The sequence below is a fragment of the Lissotriton helveticus genome, chromosome 12 (genome assembly GCF_964261635.1).
Source record: "Lissotriton helveticus chromosome 12, aLisHel1.1, whole genome shotgun sequence".
NCBI lineage: Eukaryota > Metazoa > Chordata > Amphibia > Caudata > Salamandridae > Lissotriton > Lissotriton helveticus.
In genome coordinates, this window is record NC_136073.1 from 789,295,286 (window position 1) to 789,315,398 (window position 20,113).

Genomic DNA, 20,113 nt, shown 5'->3' on the forward strand with positions numbered 1-20,113 from the left:
ACAGGAATTAAATAATGGAAATCTGCCTAGAAAAATGTATAGTGATTAAAAATGATTCAAGCATTTCCAGACATGGTTTTGTCACTGATTAAAGATAACCCTTCAGAGATATGTGTGGCATTTCGGACTCAAAATTGCCAGCGTGTGCAAAACGGGGGCTATTTCATCGATGTAGGCGAGTTATGCATATTACCCTGCAGAAGTTTTCTCCTGCACCAATGCACATTTGAAAACTAAGATAAGTTTGCAAATATATTGTTAGCCTGAATGAGAAGTCACATTCTTTACATTAGATCCCCACCCCTGGAACACAGTAATATAGTTGACTAATGTTTGGTATATTTTAGGATTGATATGGTACTGTGCCTAAGAGTTCATTTGACACAAGATTAATTAATGTTTTGCATGGACATGAAATCTAAGCACATTTTCCTCAGCAGCGATAGGATCTAAAGGCAAAGTTGCAGAATCCTGAATTCCAATCCCTGATTGCCCACTGACCAACTAGATTATCTTCTGTGACACCGAGCAAATAATTTAATCTTGTGTTTCAGATCCATTATCCACACCAAGTAAGAGCACTTTAAATGTGAATACCCCCCAAATAAGAAGTAGGGGAAATCTTGATATTTACCATTGCTGAGTAGCATTGCTCTCCTCTATTGAAACAGCGAAAGGTCACTATCTCCCTCCAACAACACGGGGACACACACATACGCACAACACTGTTTAAGCCAAAAAGACCAACAAAATGTGGCACCAGCCAAGAAAGACACAAAGGATACTTTTATGGATGAAGGCAAGATTGACAAGTCCTAATTGCAATGCAGTGACGGTGATGGTGTTGATGTCCAGATCAGCCACGGCCTGGTCCACGGATCCACCAGAGTCAACAACTTCATTTTGAAACTCCAGATCATAATGTTCGAGGGGAAGATCCACTTCTGTTATGAGAGATTGAGAGTGGGTGTGTGTCGAACCAGCATGTACATTTAAGACAAATAAGTTGTTAATGGATAAGCAAGTTAGTGTTGCGTTCAGGCCAACTTTCAAACGTAATATGCACACACGCATGGAGTCTCTCTTACTTGTACTCTGTGAAAGAACATCATATAGAATAATTATAGCATGACAGAAACACAATCTTTTTAGATGTGATATAATATGTTTTGCAACAACTGTTGCTATGAACACCTGGCTCTTCCTACCACTTCTGGAAGGTTTCTTAGCTGAAATACCCACCAAGCCCCAGATATACCAGAGGGTATTTGTGAGCGCTCCATAATCCACCTTGCTTGGCACCAGCTTTCACTGCAGGCCAGTGAATAATCCATATCCATGCTCTTAGGATGCCAGTGGGCTTCTACAGGTTCTTGAGGAATCCGAAGACAACAGCAACCAGCCAAAATGCCATAGATCATCTCCAAGATCCCTGAGACATCATCAACAACTCTAAACATCAGACACAAGGGGGGGCACCTGCAGTCCTTTGAGATGACAGAGAGCACTTGCGCGTTGCTGATATTTCAGAAGGAACCTCCAAGTTTCCAGTGCTGCAGAGGATGCTTCCTTGCATCTGATATTCCAACTGATGCCTACACGCTCCTAAGACATCACAGGACACTGCCCACGCCTACATAAGTGACAGGATACCCCACAGTGCCAACTAGGTCAGATGGCTCTTCCAAGAACTGGCAATGCTAGGATGCATTCCCTATTCCCATACAGCACCTTCAAATCAAAATTAGGTGAGTAATATATTTTTAGAGACAAAGGGCCTGATTTAGAGTTTGGTGGACAAGGTACTCTGCCACAAACATGGTGGAGCCTCTTGTCCGCTGCGCAGCCTTCCTGTTCTATTTTGATTCCGGAAGATAGTCTTGTTTCCAACAACGGTTCCTCATTGACTCTGGCATTGGAAACTACACCAAAGGCATGACAGAGCTAGGACCATCAGAGTAGGTGCATCAGACCATCCACCCTATTTATAGAGAGCAGTCCAAAGATTTATTTTCACTTAGGGACTAGAAGGTAATCTCTGGCAGGCCCAAACTGAAGAAAACAGAAACATTAATCCCACACCCTCTGAGACATTTCTTAGGGTGTCAGGGTCATTAAATTTTTGTTTTTCACATTTCCCGGTTTGGGAGTTTGCGTTGGGAAAACATGAACATTTGGATGAGCGGCTGGCTGAAACATGGCAGCCGCTCAGTAAACTTACAGTGCCTTCAAAGGAGCCGCTGTGACTGCAGCTCCTATGAAGGCACAGAGATCTCTGCAGGGCCAGTGGAGATCATTTAATATAGTTGGTTGTAGTCCAGCCTGTGAACCGAAGGAAAGACTTTTGCACCCTGACAGACTGGCAGCCGCCCACCAAAGTATAAATCAGACCCTAAGATTTACTTTTTTTCATCCTGATTTCCGCCTTCACATTTCTATAGAGTATGATTTTCACTTAATGGCAAGTAAACTTTGAGACTGTGAAATGGCTACTGCCCTTTACTACTTACATATTGTTAAAGAGTCCAAAACAAACACAAACATGGGAAGGCCATTTTAGTGTACAAGAATAACCCAGAGAAAGAGGGAGCCCTCATTGTAGGAATTGCCTATTTACCCGGTACTGTTCTTTTTTTATTTCCTCTTTACTTTCCCAACGAGCCTCAGCAAAATAACATCTGCTCGTCCTGCTCTGAATACTTTTTCTGTTTTTGTGGGTTCCAGGGAGGCAAAACATACTCTCAATTGTGGCAACCTAGCACTGCAGCTTGCCCCCAACTTATTATATCCATCTCCAATCAGATGTGTGTCTTCCAAGGGCCCAGTCTACTTAGCCATTTGAAAGAATTACTTAATAGTTTGTAACTTTGCCTTCTTTATTTTGTCTGCCCCTTTCCTACTGCCACGTTATACATATCCCTGTCCAAAGACTTTATTTTCACTAAAACAATCTCATACCCCTGTATAGCAGGAACAACACCGCTTTCCAAAAAGAGTCTTTTATATATGATGTGTGCCACAATATCGATGAACAAACACATATTGTCCTGCAATAATATCACATATAGAATCCCCAGTGCAATACTAACATGCAGATAAGTACATGCATGCAAGTATAGACTATTTGTCACTCTACACCTACACACCTTGAATATGTATATATCCTGAAGGTCTACAGATGGGGAGTTAAGAGTAAGTCTACACTTTAATATACTTATCTTTACAAGTATATGGTAAAGTTACTATTCAGGGCCCAGTATTTTGGCAGTGCCACCTTTTGAAATCAGTATTGCGAAAGAACACCTCCGTACTGTATACTTTAAGACTGTCGGGTTCCGCGTTTGTGTCCCAAGTTTACCGTGGTCAGATAGGTGGGTCATTGTGAAATGGGAAGAAAGACAAGGGAAGCATTCTTGATTAAAGAATAACTGGATTTAAGTAAGTATATCTACTTTTGATACTAGTGACCATCTTCTGCGAAGCCACATGACACAACTAAAATACAGATGCAAATATTCATTCAATCTTCAAGAAAATAATTTTGGGGGGAAGTTCTATGTCCATAAACATTCTGGCCACTCACCTACGATCTTTCCATAAACAAGTCGTCTAACTTTGTATCTAACGTAGGCTCCAACAAGAAGGTAGACATCAGTTGAGGGCATGATGCAGATGTTCTCCAGGACAAAGAGGCGGACTGTGGCATCCTCGACGAACTATGGGAGGCGAGACGCACACGTGATTAAATGCAGTGCTGGACTGAGCTGTGAGCACAGGCATGCAACACTGCGCAGCATTGGAGCCCAGCTTATTTGCCATTAATCTTTATTATGCAGAATTATACTCTGTCTTGCCACAGTCCTTAATATGTGAAAGGAATAAACTCATGGAAGCAACTAGCCTAATTGAAGTATATCAAACCATGTAGCAAGCATATCTCTTCAGGCTAAACTATGAGGTAAGAAGGAGGAATACTGGTGGTAGGGGAGATACAAGTGATCAGGGTGGGGCAGAAAACACTTGACAGGGAAGGTGGATGAGTCGGGGAGGGGTGCCTTGGAAGACAACCCAGGAAGGGGGTGTTAATTAGTTGTTGAACTGAGAAACATGGTGAGACTCGCACACAAATCTGCTAAAGGCGGCTGGGACATTAACATGCCAGCTTAATCCTGGTGTCCTGCAGTCTTTTCCAACTAGCCTCCTCAAGACACTCACAGGCATGCAGACAGAGAACCAAAACACCTCTCTCACGCCAAGCCTCCATCTAATGGCCGACTGCACAAGGTCAATTAAAGGAGGGTTGAACCAGGGGTTTTTATTTTAGATTTTGTGGGATATTTTGTAAAAACAAAACTGGGGGCTTTAGTGATATTCCTTTAAAAGATCGATTAGGAGTTGTATATAGTTTTGCCAAATGTAATATTTTACATATTTGTAATTTTAGGACTGCATGCACGGTGTCCACTTTGTGGAGCATTTATGCTGAGTACAGTATGTCTAAGTTGGTCCTGGTGACAAATAAGTGATAAAGTACATCGGCCTGGAGGTCCATTGAGAAAACTTCTGCTAGATAATGTAGGTTTGATCTAGCAATTATGAAAAGTTGAAACAAAGGCAGTATGTCTGGCTTATTTATTGGTAAAAAAAATATTTTAAAGCCACCAGGTTCTTATAGTGAGGTAAAGCCTGTCCAGGAGTATTTTGCTATCTACTTACACAGGTACTTTGGGAGAAAAGGGGTTTGGTGTTGGTTAAAGTCTTGTGGCAGAAGATATGCTCTGTGAGAATCCTTGTGAGGGCAACTTAGGAGGTGTTGTATTTTGTTGTGCCATCTGTAATGTGCATATTTGTAATTTTATGCAAGTATACCAGGAGGTTGCCTTTTGGTGGCGTTATGCACAGTACAAGTACAAGTGATACTGCTTTTATATATTCTATTTAAATGTTTTTATCGTCTGTGTGTTGTGTATTGTACTTTCATGATTTTAATTAATCGAATAAAGTGGATTGCCGGACTGACTACAATAGGTCAGCGCTACTTATGGGGAAAAGCCAATGATAAAGGATACAGACCAGAATGTTTAATTGGATAAAAGTTACGCCAGATGCCTTATGGCCATCCTGTTCATTACAAAAAGCTGTGGCAAAAGCAGCAAGGTTGACTTATTATAGTGGAAACAAATTGTAAATACAAGAGGTATTTTAGGAAGGATTGTCATGACACAGGACTTTTGTTACAAGGATTCTGGCAGATTACTGTAGTAAGTAAGGATTCTGAGGTTTGTTACACCCCCCTCCCCAGTCCCTACCACCCAAGCCAAGCCCTGGGGATAGAAGAGTTGCATTTGAGAATCTTTGTTAGGCAACACTGGAGGGGCTGTATATTGCTTTGTCAACTGTAATTTTATACATATTTGTAACTGCATGCTTGGGATCTAGACGCATGTGTGCTAAAGTATGTTTTAGATCTGGTCTGGCAACTTTTGCCGTCTGCCAGGCGTCTGGAATAAAAAAAAAACATAAACATGCATGCATACAGTTAGATACATAGAGGAATTTTGGGTCAGCTTTCTTAAGCCACTATTCTGAGTGTCACTCACTTTCTGCTCATCCAATGACAGTGTAGTGCCTGGTGTAATGCGTTAACCCACTTCAGCCACTTGTTCAATGTGCCTGCGTGGCAGCAGGTGCATGATTACTGTGTACCTGCCTGTAACGGAGCGTGGGTCGGTGCCAGGGCTCGGACATTTTTGTTTTGCCTTTTCTCTTTTAATATGTCCTGCTTTTTTAATTTCTTCTTTCCTACCCTTTTTTGTTTTTCTTTGGACAATGGGACCAAGTTGCTTGTTTATTGCTCATTTCATCTGCAGAGGAATGTATCCTGTGTGGCCACTGTTTCTAAACCAGGTGCCTATCCTGGAAAGTTTTGTTCATAGTGTATTATTGTTTTAGTATTTCTGGATGACCGCCTCATTTAAAAGCTTTGTGACAGCCATCATGGATTGGTATAGAACTTGTACGAGCAAAGTGACAGGATGCACTACATTCTTTACTTTTTAATCTCCCTTTCAGCTGCTGCTCAATGGCAAGGATTTAGCCTGCTATCTTGACACATGCTTTGTCCTCATAGCACTGGTGAAAAGTTAACAATCCAAGCTGTTGGTAGCTAGGGCCCAGACTCAAGCTGCTGCAGCTATACGAACATTCAATTTCAAAAATCCAACATTCAGAAACCACATTTAACCATGTTAATCCATTGTAATCCATATTTATCCTGAACATGCTTCAATGCTGTTACAAAGACAATGTAATTACACACTTATGATGCTTCAGAAATGCCAATCCAGGCCTTATTCTATAGCACGTCAGAATTCACATGACATCTTTGGAAACAGTGCATATGTGTACCAAATGCATTTCGGGATACTAAGCCCTTCGTCAGGGGTATGAAATGTAAACGAAGTCCATCAGGTGACAAAATGGTATAGAACTTAATCACAATATCATTCCAAGACAGCCACTCACTGCTAAGCGTAGTTTTTTATTTTTTAATTGTCAACACGTGCAAGCTACATTTATATGGTAGCATTTTTCTTGTTCTAATTTTGCTCTTTTATTTCATATTGCATATGCTTGCCAAGCCTGTGTGTGTGTTTTACTGTACAGGGGTGAATGAATGAATGAATGTAAGAATGAGGCAGAGAGTGGATGAATGGATGTATTAGTGCAAGGATTAGTGGCAGATTGCATTATCTGTGGTCACCAGCAACTTATGAGTAGCTTCCAGTTATAAGCCAGACCTATCAGTATTGCTAATGCTGGTAAGATTTTGTTAAGTAACAATAACTACACTTTAACTGTGTCTTTTAAATGAATTTCTGATTTTTTTTTAAACATACGTTAAGAGGTTCTAACCAAATCTATCTATGTCACTGTAGTGTTTTCCTCGAACGTATATCTATATAACTCTATATCTAGATATATATTTATATATCTATATCTAAGAAAGAATGTAAAGATCAGCAACACAGCCAGGTGAGGTAACTGATATGAACAAGGGTATTTTCCCAGGAATCAGGGCCTCAAAGAGTATGGACTAAAACAACCAACACAACATTCAGGTCCCAAAGTGGATACAGCTTATGACCAAGGGTAAACAGGTTTAATATCCTATCACAATGATTTTCCACCATTAGATACACTTTGTTGTTTGATTAATTAAATCATTACAATCCACATAAAAGAGACAAAGCTTAAAAACTTTATTCAAATATTTTTCACTGGGCTCCTCCTATCATTCTCAATAGAATTAGGGCAGTAAAATTATTAATATAAATGTTTTCTTCTAGGACATGGTAACCTTTGCTTAAGTACAACCACATGGTGGCATAGTATCGATAAATACAGTTAATAAAAATAGAGGTCACTTCTAAAAACAACAGATAGGCCACCAAGCTGGAGAGAGTGCAACGTAGCACAAAAGGGAAGAAACATATTCATGGGCCGATGAGGAGTCAGGGAGTGTTAAGCAGCTGGTGGGCTTAGAGATGTATGATCCAACAATCCAGCCATAATTTGCTGAATATGTTCTCTAAATCGAGTTTAACTAAATCCGTGTTATGGCCTCCCAAACTTAATGTAAAATTCAGAGTTACAACAATCAATAGTCAATAACAAATTGTTGATGCCACGTCCTTTCCTCAGCCACACAACTTAAAAATTCCACGGGCCCTTTAACAAGATTCTGCTGTTATCAGGGGGGCGCAGGTGTCTATATAAAAGATAGATTCAAGTTCCATGTTGTGAGGCTGGGACAGGGTACACCGGTTTTACTGGAAAGCAGCTTCAAAGATGTACCATTGTTATGACCACCTGTGTTTGTTTCCTAGTTTTGACACAGGACCTGGGATTTCTGATTAAGCTTGCGATATGCAAGATGGATGAAGAGTGTAAAGCTAATGTTTAAAGCTGTATTCTCCAGATTCAATGCCACGATGATACACTGCCTAAAAGACCGGACTCCCAATCTGTTCCACTCAGGCCTCAGTTTTGATCAACACAAGAACAACAATGATGTGCAAAGACATACCACATGCTCCAGAGACTCAACAAATTACTCACAACCCCTGAACAGTAGTTCCTCTGATGGGCGCCGCCAAACGGGTAGATGTTACAAAAAGTGCCACTCCCCCAGTCCAAGTGCCATGAACCTCTGTTTTAAATGCAAGGGGTATGTACAAGCTAGGTATGATGGAAGAAAGGCCAACTGATAAGAGTTGATTACTGCCCATGCATGCTTGCGTTTGGCAAGGGTCACTTTGTCAGAAGAGTAGGAACACAATTGGGTGCGCTTCTTGATACTTATTTTAAAAGCTGTGTTACTTGGGTTAAGGTTCCAGAGGTCACTTGCTGATAATTGCTGTATGCATTTGTGAAAGAACCGACTGTGTGACCCGTCAGGATTGCTGGAGCTGATATCTAACCATAACAAAGACTCGAGGGAACCAGCTCTGGCCTGCCTTAACTTATGGCACATTTTTTAATAAGCATCTGCACGTAGCATCTCGTAGTTTAGAAGCCTAGCACTAATTGAATCTGTAATGCAGATGCAGTTTTTGCCAGCTGAAGGACCTTTATATAGATCTTAGTTACATGTTGGTTTAGTGTAGTACCGAGTTTACCAAGGGAAATTTCGAAGCCATACGACAATAAGGGGCCTATTTTTAACTCTCATGACTTCTAACATTGGAGCTAGGCTCAGACTTGTCAGCTTTTTAGAAAGTTTTGAAAGGCTAACTTGAAGAGCCATAGCTTTTATAGCGATGTCGCTGCGATACTTAACAAAAGTGTCCCTAGAGTCGATGTTAATCCCCAAGTATTTATATGATATTCCTACTGAGAGTTCAGAGTTATTATATGACCAGCCATCACCTCTATGGTGCTTCTTGCCAAATATGACCAATTGAGTTTTCTTTAAATTTCCCTCCAGGTTGTTCATGGTGATGTAACTGTATCATTTATTTAGCAGTAGTTGCAGCTCAACTCGCGTAAGGCTGAGGAGGACAAGGTCGTCGGCATACAAAAGATTGCTAAACTGAACACCACGAATCTTGGGGGGGTGATTATTTATTGCATCTAGCTCCACTGAGAGTATAAACAGATTAAAGAGCAGCAGAGCTAGCACGCATCCCTGTTTGACTCCTCTTGATGTTGTGATTTTTCGAGATAGGTGTGAACCGTACCAAGCTTCACTTGTATCCAGGTGTTGGTATGTAGTTGGACTATTGCATCCAAGAGTTGAACCAGGATTCCCCACTTCGTTAGCTTGGCCCAAAGTGCCTCCCTTGGAACCCGGTCAAAGGCAGCTTTGAAGTCAACAAAACAGCAATAAATCACCTTGGATGAAACTATTGCTTTATCAATAAGTATTGATAGGTCTAATTGATTGGACATAGTGCCTGAGTTTACAGTGAAGACTGTTTTGTTTTTTGGAATCAGTCATTTCGAGTCAGCCCAAGAGCTCAGTTCAGTTCAAGTAGAATGCTCGCAAAGTGCTTCGCCTCGTCCGGTAAAGCTATCAGCCTATAGTTGTTTGGGGATGAATGGGAGCCAGACTTATAAATTGGATGGATTATTGCCCCTCGCCAAGAGTCAGGTATAATTGAGCTCCTTAGTGAGTAATTGAAAAGGATTGCTAGCTGTTTTGACCAGAGAGAGATGTTCGATTTAAACAAGGCCTGTGGCAGGCCATTTGGGCCTGGCGCTCCATCTGATCTGGCTTTGATTCGTATTTTAGTCAGCCTTGTTTGGGTGATAGAGATTTTCTCGCTTAGAAGTTGCCACGTCTCTTGTGAGTAATGCTGGCACTCCTTAGGGGCATCTTTAATCAGTATGGCTCGACTACGTCATTGGCCTGTCAGTGACAAGTCAGAAATGTTATCCATTCTATCTCTGAGATGTTTGCACTTCCCTGGCTGTTTTTTCCATTGGATTGCTTGTTTACTAGCGCCCAGAATTTTCTAGAGTTCTGGCTTTTACTTTCCCAGTAGAGGATACACCTAAATTCTTCACAATGGTGTTGTTTATCCTTTTGGTATGCCCATCTATAGTTTTTTTGTGCAATTTTCTACTTGTTCAATAGTTCTTCAGATTCAGGATGCTTCCTAGCTGCCCTGAGGGCGGTATTGCTGGTCTTCTTTAACGCCATTGTTTGGTTTGAGGTGGGGATCTGTATACTACGAGAATCGGTAAAGGATCGTGGAGGTGTTTGAAATTGTCTTAAAAGTTGGGAACAAAAATGTTCTACCAAATTTGTTTTAAGTTTACAATCCAAAATCCAAGAATCATCCAGACATTTTATTTTTCCAAATTAATTTCTCAAGTTTCCTCAGTTGTAACAATAGCATTGCCACTTTGATCTCTCTGAGTTATTCTCTGGCACATTTCAAGTAAAAAAGAGGCACTTGTAACTGTATTTTGACTATATATGGATAATTCATGACAAAATAGCAAAACACACATAATCTCTCTCTCACTCTCACACACACACACACACTGTCTAGCACTCTTTTTTATTCTGGGCCTTTGAAAGCCCTAAAACATTGTGAAAAACTTTCAATGTAAGATATTGGTATTCATGTGGTATGTTAGTAAGGTCTTGGATGATAGGAGGACAAGTCCTCATAAACTGGCTACTACCTCTGTTAAGGCAATGGGGGCTGAGACAATGTCGTCCTGCAATGCTTCGCCTCCAATTGCTAGAATCTGAATCCGTTTGTTTTCATGTCCTGAACTTTTTAAAATGCGTCATGAAGCACAGGAAAAATCTGTAAAATGTATCCTGGATGTAGTTTCAGATGATGCAATGATACAATACGCCCCATCATTTCAAAAGTACTAACTTACCCTATCTGAATCTTAGCTTGTAACATGCTTACTTTTTTATTCCCTAAGATATGAAATTGTATTACTAAAATGTTGCTTTTATGGTTTGCCAATGCGTAAAGCCGAATAAAGAAATTTATATTTATATTTATATCATAAACTAAACAGCAAAACTTGTGAATTGAGCTGGAGTGGTGTAGCAAGCATCCTTGTTGCCACAGAAGATACTCCCTTCATGGAAGGGAGAAGAGGAGCTCGGGGGCTCAACTCCATGAGGTCATGCTATCAGAGTCTGCATGGAGACAGGAGAGTCACGCACTTATTGCAGTCCTGCAGATCAAGAATTAATTTCCCAAAGACAGGAAATAAACTCTTGCTAATCCAGGATGTACTTTGCACAGATGTCTAATGTGTAAAAATGTAATATACAGGCAACACCTCAAAATTAGACAGGCTATGGCATTTCCAGAAGCCAAGTTGGTAAAATTACAGAGAAATTACTTTACCTTGTAAACTGGCTCAAGTACTCGGACTTTGATGACGCTAGCTCCAGTTCTGATTCCGGACACCAGAATCAGGTCCCCTTGTTTCTGATGTAACTCCATGTCTGCAATGTAATCCGGAGGCGTGTACTCTGCTTCCGAATACTTCAAAATCCTACAAGAGAAAAGTGGGAGAGGTCTATTGGCAGTTACCAAGAATGGGGCAACAAGTCCAAAAGAAACAACTGTGGGCAACGGAGAGGAACAGTGTGCAAAACAAAAATAATCAAAGGATCACATAAACATCCAGAGCTAGAACCAAGACTGAGTAGGATCAGATTGACATATGGGGGCATTGTGGATTGGTCCCTGACCAACAATGGTAGGTGTACTTGAATCCAAAGTAAGCATCAAGTGGTTCTAAGGGATGAGGTAGGAAACAGTGGACCAGGAACAAGACAGCTAAACTCACTGCAGTTAATAACAGATCACGTAAGCGCCATGGATTGGTAAGATGGCAGAAGCAACCCAAAGGCAATGGATAACTGATGAAATGTCCACAACTAATCTAAAATTGAACGAACATCCAGGGAGCACATACTAACACATAGGTAGCCAGCGGCACGATAGACAAACATGAACAGATGAAAACAGCAGCCAAAAACCCAGAGTTTACCATATAAAAGAAAGCCATAGTGGTACGGGGACAAAAAAGGATGAGAGATTATACTAATACAACAGGCGCATGGGACACCAGTTAACCAGATTGGGAAAGCAGAGAATGGACAATCAGAAACACTGACACAAGTGTTAGTATGAATCAGAGAGTCATCAAACCTCGATCGGAGGGGGGGGGGTCAGACACAGTGGAAGCAGAAGTCACAAAACAACCACTTTTTAGGATCTAGTTGGAATTAGGATTGAGACAATAGAGCAAACAGACATCCAAGGGTGACCTAAGGCTGGGCAGACACCAAAGAGCAAGCTAGTGCAGAGCATTCCTTAAAAAGCCAACTCGAATGACAAAGGTCGCCCAAACTGGACAGACTAAATAGAATGACCAAGGATGAATAGGGGAGATACAGGCACAAACATAACTCACATTTAAACAGAGTGTGAATTGGGACTGGGCAGGAAGACACTGTAGAGTGACCAGTTGTTGAATACATTGCCATAATGAACTAGACACTTGAAGCACACTAGAGGGGCACAATTACACATCAGTGACCAGGAAGGAGAGGCATCAGAGATCAACCAATTGGCAGGGAGACCCCAAGGGACAAAAGTGCTGGGGAGACTCTTAAATGCAACAAAGTGACAGATAGGCACAAGAAAGAATCCAGGAGTTGGATATACAAATGTAAACAACCACAACGTGGCAGACAAATAGAGGTGTGGGAGGACACCCGAGGGTTGCCAAAGGAATGAACTGTGCCCCAAGGCAAGTTAAATCATAACTAGATGCAACCAGATTGCTACGAGGGGAGGAATGAAGAAGGTGGACAAGCACAGAGGGACACAGTGGCAGCATAAAAAATGCAGAAGAGACATAAACGACATCTAGCAGTATGACAGAGGGCGCTTGGGTCATCAGGTACCTTTGGGTGATAGGAATCAGGATCAATTCTCATGGGTTATTAATGTTTGGATTTGAACTGTGGCTCAGGGGAGTGCTAGCAGGAATGGGTGTTCCATATGGTTAAAAAATAAAGCAAAGACCTGATTCTGTTGGATGGCTCAATGTTTTCGGTCTCGTCGTCCTTCACAATACTCCACTCGAAACTTATTCCTGAAAGGCTGCTGAAGGTATTTCCTGTACGGAGAGGTGCAAATTCCATCTTCAGATAGACACACACTCTGACTCTTTAAAGGCAAAAACATCAAAAAGCCAAGTCCTCGAACCTTGAGGACTCTGGCCAAAGCCTTGGCATCAAATGCCGAAGCTTCAGCCTCACAGTCTTCCTGTCAGATAAGCTCAAAGGCTAGCACTGACTAAGCGCAGTGAAAAGCACTACGACCCATCACAAGGACAAGCCGAGCTTTGGTATCAGTACCTGCCTCATACCCAAAGCAGCACCTGTCAAGCTCCATTACCTGACGAGTTCCACCAATTGCACAATCTTAGACATATCACCAACCTCCAACTCAGGCAAAAACAGTTATTTTATGAGCATTGTACTGATGACAACGATGAACTACTATAGCACAATCTGAGTCCTCATCAACAGCAAGGACTAAGGCTATACATATAAAAAAAAACCTGACAGTGAAATAACAAATAAACTTTTGTTATCAAACCACATACTACCAATATACTGTTGACATCAACCACTGTGTCATTCTACTATCACAAGTTTAGGCTGGAAATTATTGGCACATAATCAAGAATCATACTGTTCGTAATAATCCGACACTATACTTCCTGCATTGATAAATATACACACTTCCAGTCCTGGGTAAGCATATTAATGCAGCAAATTAGTGTGGACCATACTGCTGGCACCCACAACCAACCACCATGATGTTAACATTAACACAAGAACCAGAATACAGACCCATACCAAGCAACATACTTAAAGCACAAAGAGCATAGCATGGCTATTTCCAACCTTGTTATCATATTGCTGTTACCAAAACAACTATACCGTCCCAAACACTACATTGCTGGCCAAAACACAGGCATGATGTTGCTATTTCCATAGTCCTTATCAAAATGCAGGCAAACAAGAGGTATCGATTGGCTAAGGGAAGTAAACCTACCAACAGACCAAACTCATGACTATACTACTAGCACCAATCCAAATTTCAGATAGTTTACTAAGGCACAATTTCTATTCTGAGGACACTAGTCCGAAACCCTTAATTGTGTTCCACATTCAGGATTATGTCCAAACCAATCATAATAACCAACCCAATCATTACATTTATTATACCAAACCATGTAGTACAATGCTGGCAATGAATCAAGCACCATGGAGAATGTCTGAAACAATCAGTATGTCATGATCAAAGTTTAAAACTAATGAAACAAGACCAAGCACCTAAGCACAAACCTTATAACTGGTAACCAATTAATACCCTTCAATATGGATAAAGTGCCAGAATTCTGGTTCCAAATGAATTAACATATTTCAGGCACCGCAATAATCACTATGTTGGCTAGCACTGACTTAAGCACCACACTGTTGTCATTAACACACCACTAACACTACGGTAAACATTATTTTGCCACCTAAGCAAGAACCACTTTCACCAAAGTCAAGCACCATACTTGTCACAATCACCCACCTTACAAACTGCCATTGAAACAAGTTCTAATCTAGTGGCATCAACGCATTCGCCATTCTACTGCCACCAATCAAAACATCATAAAGTTGACGTCAATCAAAGCGCAGTACTGGTTCTGTTCACCCAAGCAATACACTGCTGACATCAATCAGAGCAGCATTCAGCAGCTGTCAATCAAAGGTCCTTTCTGCTGTGGTCCACCCAAGCACCATACCGATGCCAGTAACCAAATTAGCATACTGCTTGGATTGACCCATGCACAATACCATTGACATAAACCCAAACATCAAGTTCTGGTAATGGTTAGATCTACCTAGATACAATCAATAGCACCAACAAGCCAACAGCAATTGTGCCTAATGAAGCACAACCTTAACACCAAACAAGCAACACCCACCTGACACATCTCCCAATCCTCCTCATCAATTTGTCATGCTTGAATTAAATTGCGTACATCATTTCTCACCCAGCTGTGGCGTCATTTGAGCAGCTTCTTACCTTCTTCGTCCATCGCACTTACAGCAAGTTCTAATGGTGCATCATCCACATACAATTCCCGCGATCTTGAGACGATTGCGATACTGTGGATCAGGTCAACAACAACATCACAGCGCACCAAATGTCCAGTTACTGAATTTTCAAATCAAACAAAGACAATATGGTTACATGATGGTGGAACTGCTCATGATAGGACAGTCAGTACACACTTTGGCAACTACAGTAGGATTGTATTTACATGATTTAAGGTTGTTGGGGCCTAGGGGCTATCAAGAAACCTGGATGAAGCTCACAAAAACAAAATGGACATAACAAGAGGTCACGCAAATACACATATAGTGATTCTGAGTGACACAGCAGGGGTCGCTTGGAGACACAGGGGGTCAATCAACATAGGAAAATGCTATCACATGGACACAGGAGAGCTATTCTTCAGGGAACAGGGGTCTCTGAGAAGACGAGTAGAGGACTGAGAGCCATAGTTATCTGTGGACACTAAGACTTAAAGTTAGTAAGAATCAGAGAAACGCAGGAAGAAGGCTCCTACAAAATGAAGGTGAGAATCAGAGGGACACAAAAAGGAGGTTCACAAAAAGGAGGATGCACTGAAGGTCTTAGGAGAGCCCAGCTAGAGTCTACTGTATTTCTACAGGGCACCACTGCTTGTCCCTCACAATGCTGTTTCTTATGTTTTTTTAAGACACCTCAGCTGCATCATGAAGAGTCTGTGTGGTGTTACCAAGAGTTTGCTTGCACAGATACCCATTTAAATGCCCTTGAATTCCCTTCGTCCAACTTGAAAACCTTTTCAATTCAATCCCATACAAAATCTATCACTACACCTTCTGCTGTGCCAGACGGGTGTACATGCTCAGTAGGAGATATGCTCACCCTGTGCCCAACAGCGCCACTCTTGGCCCATGACATGTTCTCAATGGTGTGACACAAAGCTGAAATTTCCTTGCCCTGAAAACCCCATGAGCTCTGACTCTCAGAGCATCTGACTCCTGCTGTGCTAGACCCTAAAGTCACATTCTGGTTTCTCTGACAGCCCAATTTGCTACGTACCCGAGCAATTCCCTACTGTGTGCATTACTGTGGGCATTCTTTGTGTTGCTACTGAGAACCATCAGTACAATATCTTGAAATGCCTTCTGTGTTTCAGAGACCTCTGTTATATGCACATTGCAGGTGACTTCTAGTTCAAAGATATTGTTTGTTGTTCCTAAGTTCTCCCTGTGAGGTGCCCAATAGGATCTTCTTTTGTGTGATAGGGACAGCTATCCATACTATACAGCACGAATCCCACACTCTCTCCCGGGGACTGCTGATCTCTCTTCAGCAAGACCTTTGCCCCGGGTTTGTGTCCCTCGAGTAAGGTCACACCTACCTTGGTCTTCAGAGATGATGACACTGCTGAGCCTGGTGGGCTGCATTGACTGAGAAGACAGAAAAGCCATTTGGGAACAGCTGCTGCCATTGATGTACACTGGAGTGACTGAGACCACATCAGGGCGAGTGGAGGACCTGAGGAAAGACAATCTCAGCTTGTTATTTTCTCCCATACTTCGATCGCTGATTGGTGCAAACAGCAGAGGTTCTCCTCCATAGGCCAAACTTTCCCTTTAAGATTAAAGTACCAGCTGTCTGTGCTTTGGCGTCCATCACTCACAGTGTACCTCCACACTAGTGGTTGTCCCTACTATATCCATATCTGAGAGTGTAGACTACCGTCTACATGTCCAATCCACAAATTGCATTTATTTAGTATGTACTACATACTTACTACAAGATTGAATTCACAAACCTACACATGTAAATCTCAAACCACTTCCGCCATCTTTAGTATATGGAGATCTTTACACATGTAAGTGTACTCCTTACTAGTAAATGTAGGAGGGACCAGGGAGCACCTGGAAAAACTGGAATATTTACTAATAAATGGGAGGGGTTACAGAGGAGTAAGGAAGTGTTTACGGATGGCTAAGGAGGGGCTTAGAGAGGGACAGAGACGAAAACCCACAAAAGAGAAAGCTCATGGCTATTCAGTTCACATCTGAAGTTACTACGTCCAAAAAGAACCCACAACAGTAGCAAATGTACTCCAGCTCAGACCTGGAGTAAGTCCAGCACCACACAAGGCCAACCACTGGTACTGTAACACTTCCTCTAGAAATCAATGGAGGCAGGGACTTAAATAGAGCGCCATAGGGAATAATGTTAAAATAAGTTAATTTATTTTAACTTTTTAAAAATATATATTTAATTTAATGTTTGAAAATTATATATAAATAAAAAATAAATACTATTTTAACATCAAATATTTTAATATTAACATAACGTTCATTTTTGTCTGAATAATCAAATTGATTCGATACATCATTTTTCTAAAAGTTTAATGCATGATGAACAAGTTACTTACCTTCGGTAACGATATATCTGTAAGAAACAGTAGTTAGTATTAGATTCCTTACCTTAGAATATCCGCAGGCGTCAGTCTGGATCCGGAAACTTTTGCGTAGCAGTACCCCTGCGCGTCGGTAGGCGTCGTCTGCAGGCGTCCCCTGCGGCTCCGCGTCGTCGGCGTCGTGCGCCGTGATGACGTCGCTGGAGTATATAGACGCCGCCTCCGCGTGCTGACGTCAGTTCTTTGCACACAGCTTTTCCGCGCCAGAACACGCAGAGCCATGTGAGAACCAACACTGGTGCCATGTGAAACTAGGGCCCTGAAAGGGATGTCCTTAACCCTAGGTATCAGTTCGCAGAACGGGGAGGATGGGTGGGGCGGTAAGGAATCTAATACTAACTACTGTTTCTTACAGATATATCGTTACCGAAGGTAAGTAACTTGTTCATCTGAAAGAAACAGGTTAGTATTAGATTCCTTACCTTAGAATAGATACCCCAGCAATACCAACCCCGGTGGTGGGTCTGCGAACCAATACAACCTACACCAGAAAATCCTGGAGGACCGAACGGCCAAAGAAGCCATCCCTCCGGACTTGACTGTCCAGGCAGTAGTGCCTCGCAAAGGTGTGCAGCGAGGCCCACGTAGCCGCCTGGCAAATGTCCTGCAAAGGGACTCCCCGGCCCAGAGCAGTAGTAGCCGCCGTGGCCCGAGTGGAATGGGCTCTCAGCCCGACAGGAGGCTCCTTCCGAGCCAAAGAGTAGCACGCTTTGATACACAGGACGACCCACCGGGAGATGGTTCGTTTCTGTACCGCCCGTCCCTTCTTCTCACCCACGTAGCCAACAAACAGTTGGTCATCCACCCGGAACTGGCGTGTGCGATCCATGTCAAATGAAAGCGCACGTTTTGGGTCCAGGCGATGGAGCCGCTCCTCTTCTTTTGAAGGATGCGGAGGCGGGAAGAAGGAGGGTAAGGTGATGGACTGCCCGATGTGAAAAGCAGAAACTACTTTGGGCAGGAAAGAAGGTCTAGTTCTCAGAACCACCTTGTCTGGATGAATGGACATGAAAGGAGGTTTGACAGAAAGAGCCTGGAGCTCACTCACTCTCCTGGCAGAGGTGATGGCAACCAGGAAGGCCGTCTTTAAAGTGAGGAGACGGAGAGGACAGGAATGAAGCGGCTCAAAGGGAGCGCACATCAAGAAAGTCAGAACCAGGTTCAAGTCCCACTGAGGCATCACGAACGGAACAGGTGGATACATGTGCGTGATGCCCTTCAAGAATCTCGTTACAATAGGGGACTTGAACAAAGATGGCTGATCAGGTAGCCTTAAGAAGGCGGAAAGGGCAGAAAGGTAGCCCTTGATAGTGCCCAGAGCAGAGCCCTGCTGGGCAAGAGAGAGAAGAAAGAGGAGAACCTCGGAGAGAGGGGCAGAAAGGGGATCCACAGCCTTTGCTGTGCACCATGCCACAAATCTGTTCCACCGGCAGGCGTATACCGACTTCGTGGAGGGACGCCTGGCTGCCAGAATCACATCACAGACTTCAGGAGGCAAGTCAAATGGCCTCAACTGTCGCCGCTCAATCTCCAAGCATGGAGGTGGAGACTGGACAGGTTCGGGTGGAGGACCGTCCCCTGCTGCTGCGACAGAAGGTCCTCCTGAAGGGGCAGGCGGATCGAGGGACCGACTGACATGCTGAGTAGCTCGGGATACCAGTACCTTCGAGCCCAGTCCGGAGCCACAAGGATAACTTGGGCCCGGTCGCGCCTGATCTTCTTCAGCACTCTGGGCAGAAGTGGTATAGGCGGAAAGGCGTACAACAGACCGCAACTCCACTCGCGCCGAAAGGCGTCGCCGAGCGAGTGCCGTCTTGGAAACTCCAACGCGCAGAACTGATGACATTGCGCGTTCTCTTCTGTGGCGAATAGATCTAACCAAGGCTCTCCCCATTGCAGAAAGAGACCTTTCGCCACGTCCGAGTTCAGATGCCATTCGTGATCCACCGAGCACCGACGGCTGAGTTCGTCCGCCCTGGCGTTCAGAGAACCTGCCAGGTGTTGAACCGTCAGAGTCACGCCCTGACGTTCCAGCCATTGCCAGAGGCGCAGAGCCTCCTGGCAAAGGGTCCACGACCCCACTCCGCCCTGCTTGTTGCAGTACCACATGGCGGTGGTGTTGTCCGTGAACACCTGCACTACACTCCCGTTGACAAAGGGGAGGAATGCCTTCAGTGCTAGGCGAAGCGCCCGCAGCTCCAACATGTTGATATGGAGCCGGGACTCCGCCGGAGACCAGATGCCTCTGATCTCCGCCTCTCCCAAGTGTCCTCCCCAGCCCTGGAGGGACGCGTCCGTCACAACTACGTGCTCCGGTTGGGGAAGGGAGAGGGATCTGCCTCTGACCCAATCGCGGTCCGTAAGCCACCACTGCAACTGTCTCGCAGTGCCCTCCGAGATCAGGACATGGTCGGATAGGTTGCCTTGATGCTGGGCCCACTGAAACTTCAGGTCCCACTGCAGAGCCCGCATCCGCCACCGGGCGTGATGCACC

General features: G+C 43.2%; 1 protein-coding gene across 1 annotated transcript in view; it reads right to left on the minus strand.

Annotated features, from left to right (window-relative positions):
• The window catches only part of NUP210L (nucleoporin 210 like), a 444,253-nt gene extending 427,536 nt beyond the window's left edge, over positions 1-16,717 (minus strand). The window contains exons 1-6 of the mRNA XM_078668895.1: positions 16,543-16,717; positions 15,153-15,284; positions 13,086-13,179; positions 11,391-11,541; positions 3,584-3,716; positions 786-944 (exon numbers count right to left, since the gene is read on the minus strand). Of these exons, the coding sequence (XP_078525021.1) occupies positions 786-944; positions 3,584-3,716; positions 11,391-11,541; positions 13,086-13,179; positions 15,153-15,284; positions 16,543-16,717 (844 nt within the window). The remainder of the gene's footprint in view (positions 1-785; positions 945-3,583; positions 3,717-11,390; positions 11,542-13,085; positions 13,180-15,152; positions 15,285-16,542) is intronic.
• Positions 16,718-20,113: the final 3,396 nt, after the last annotated feature.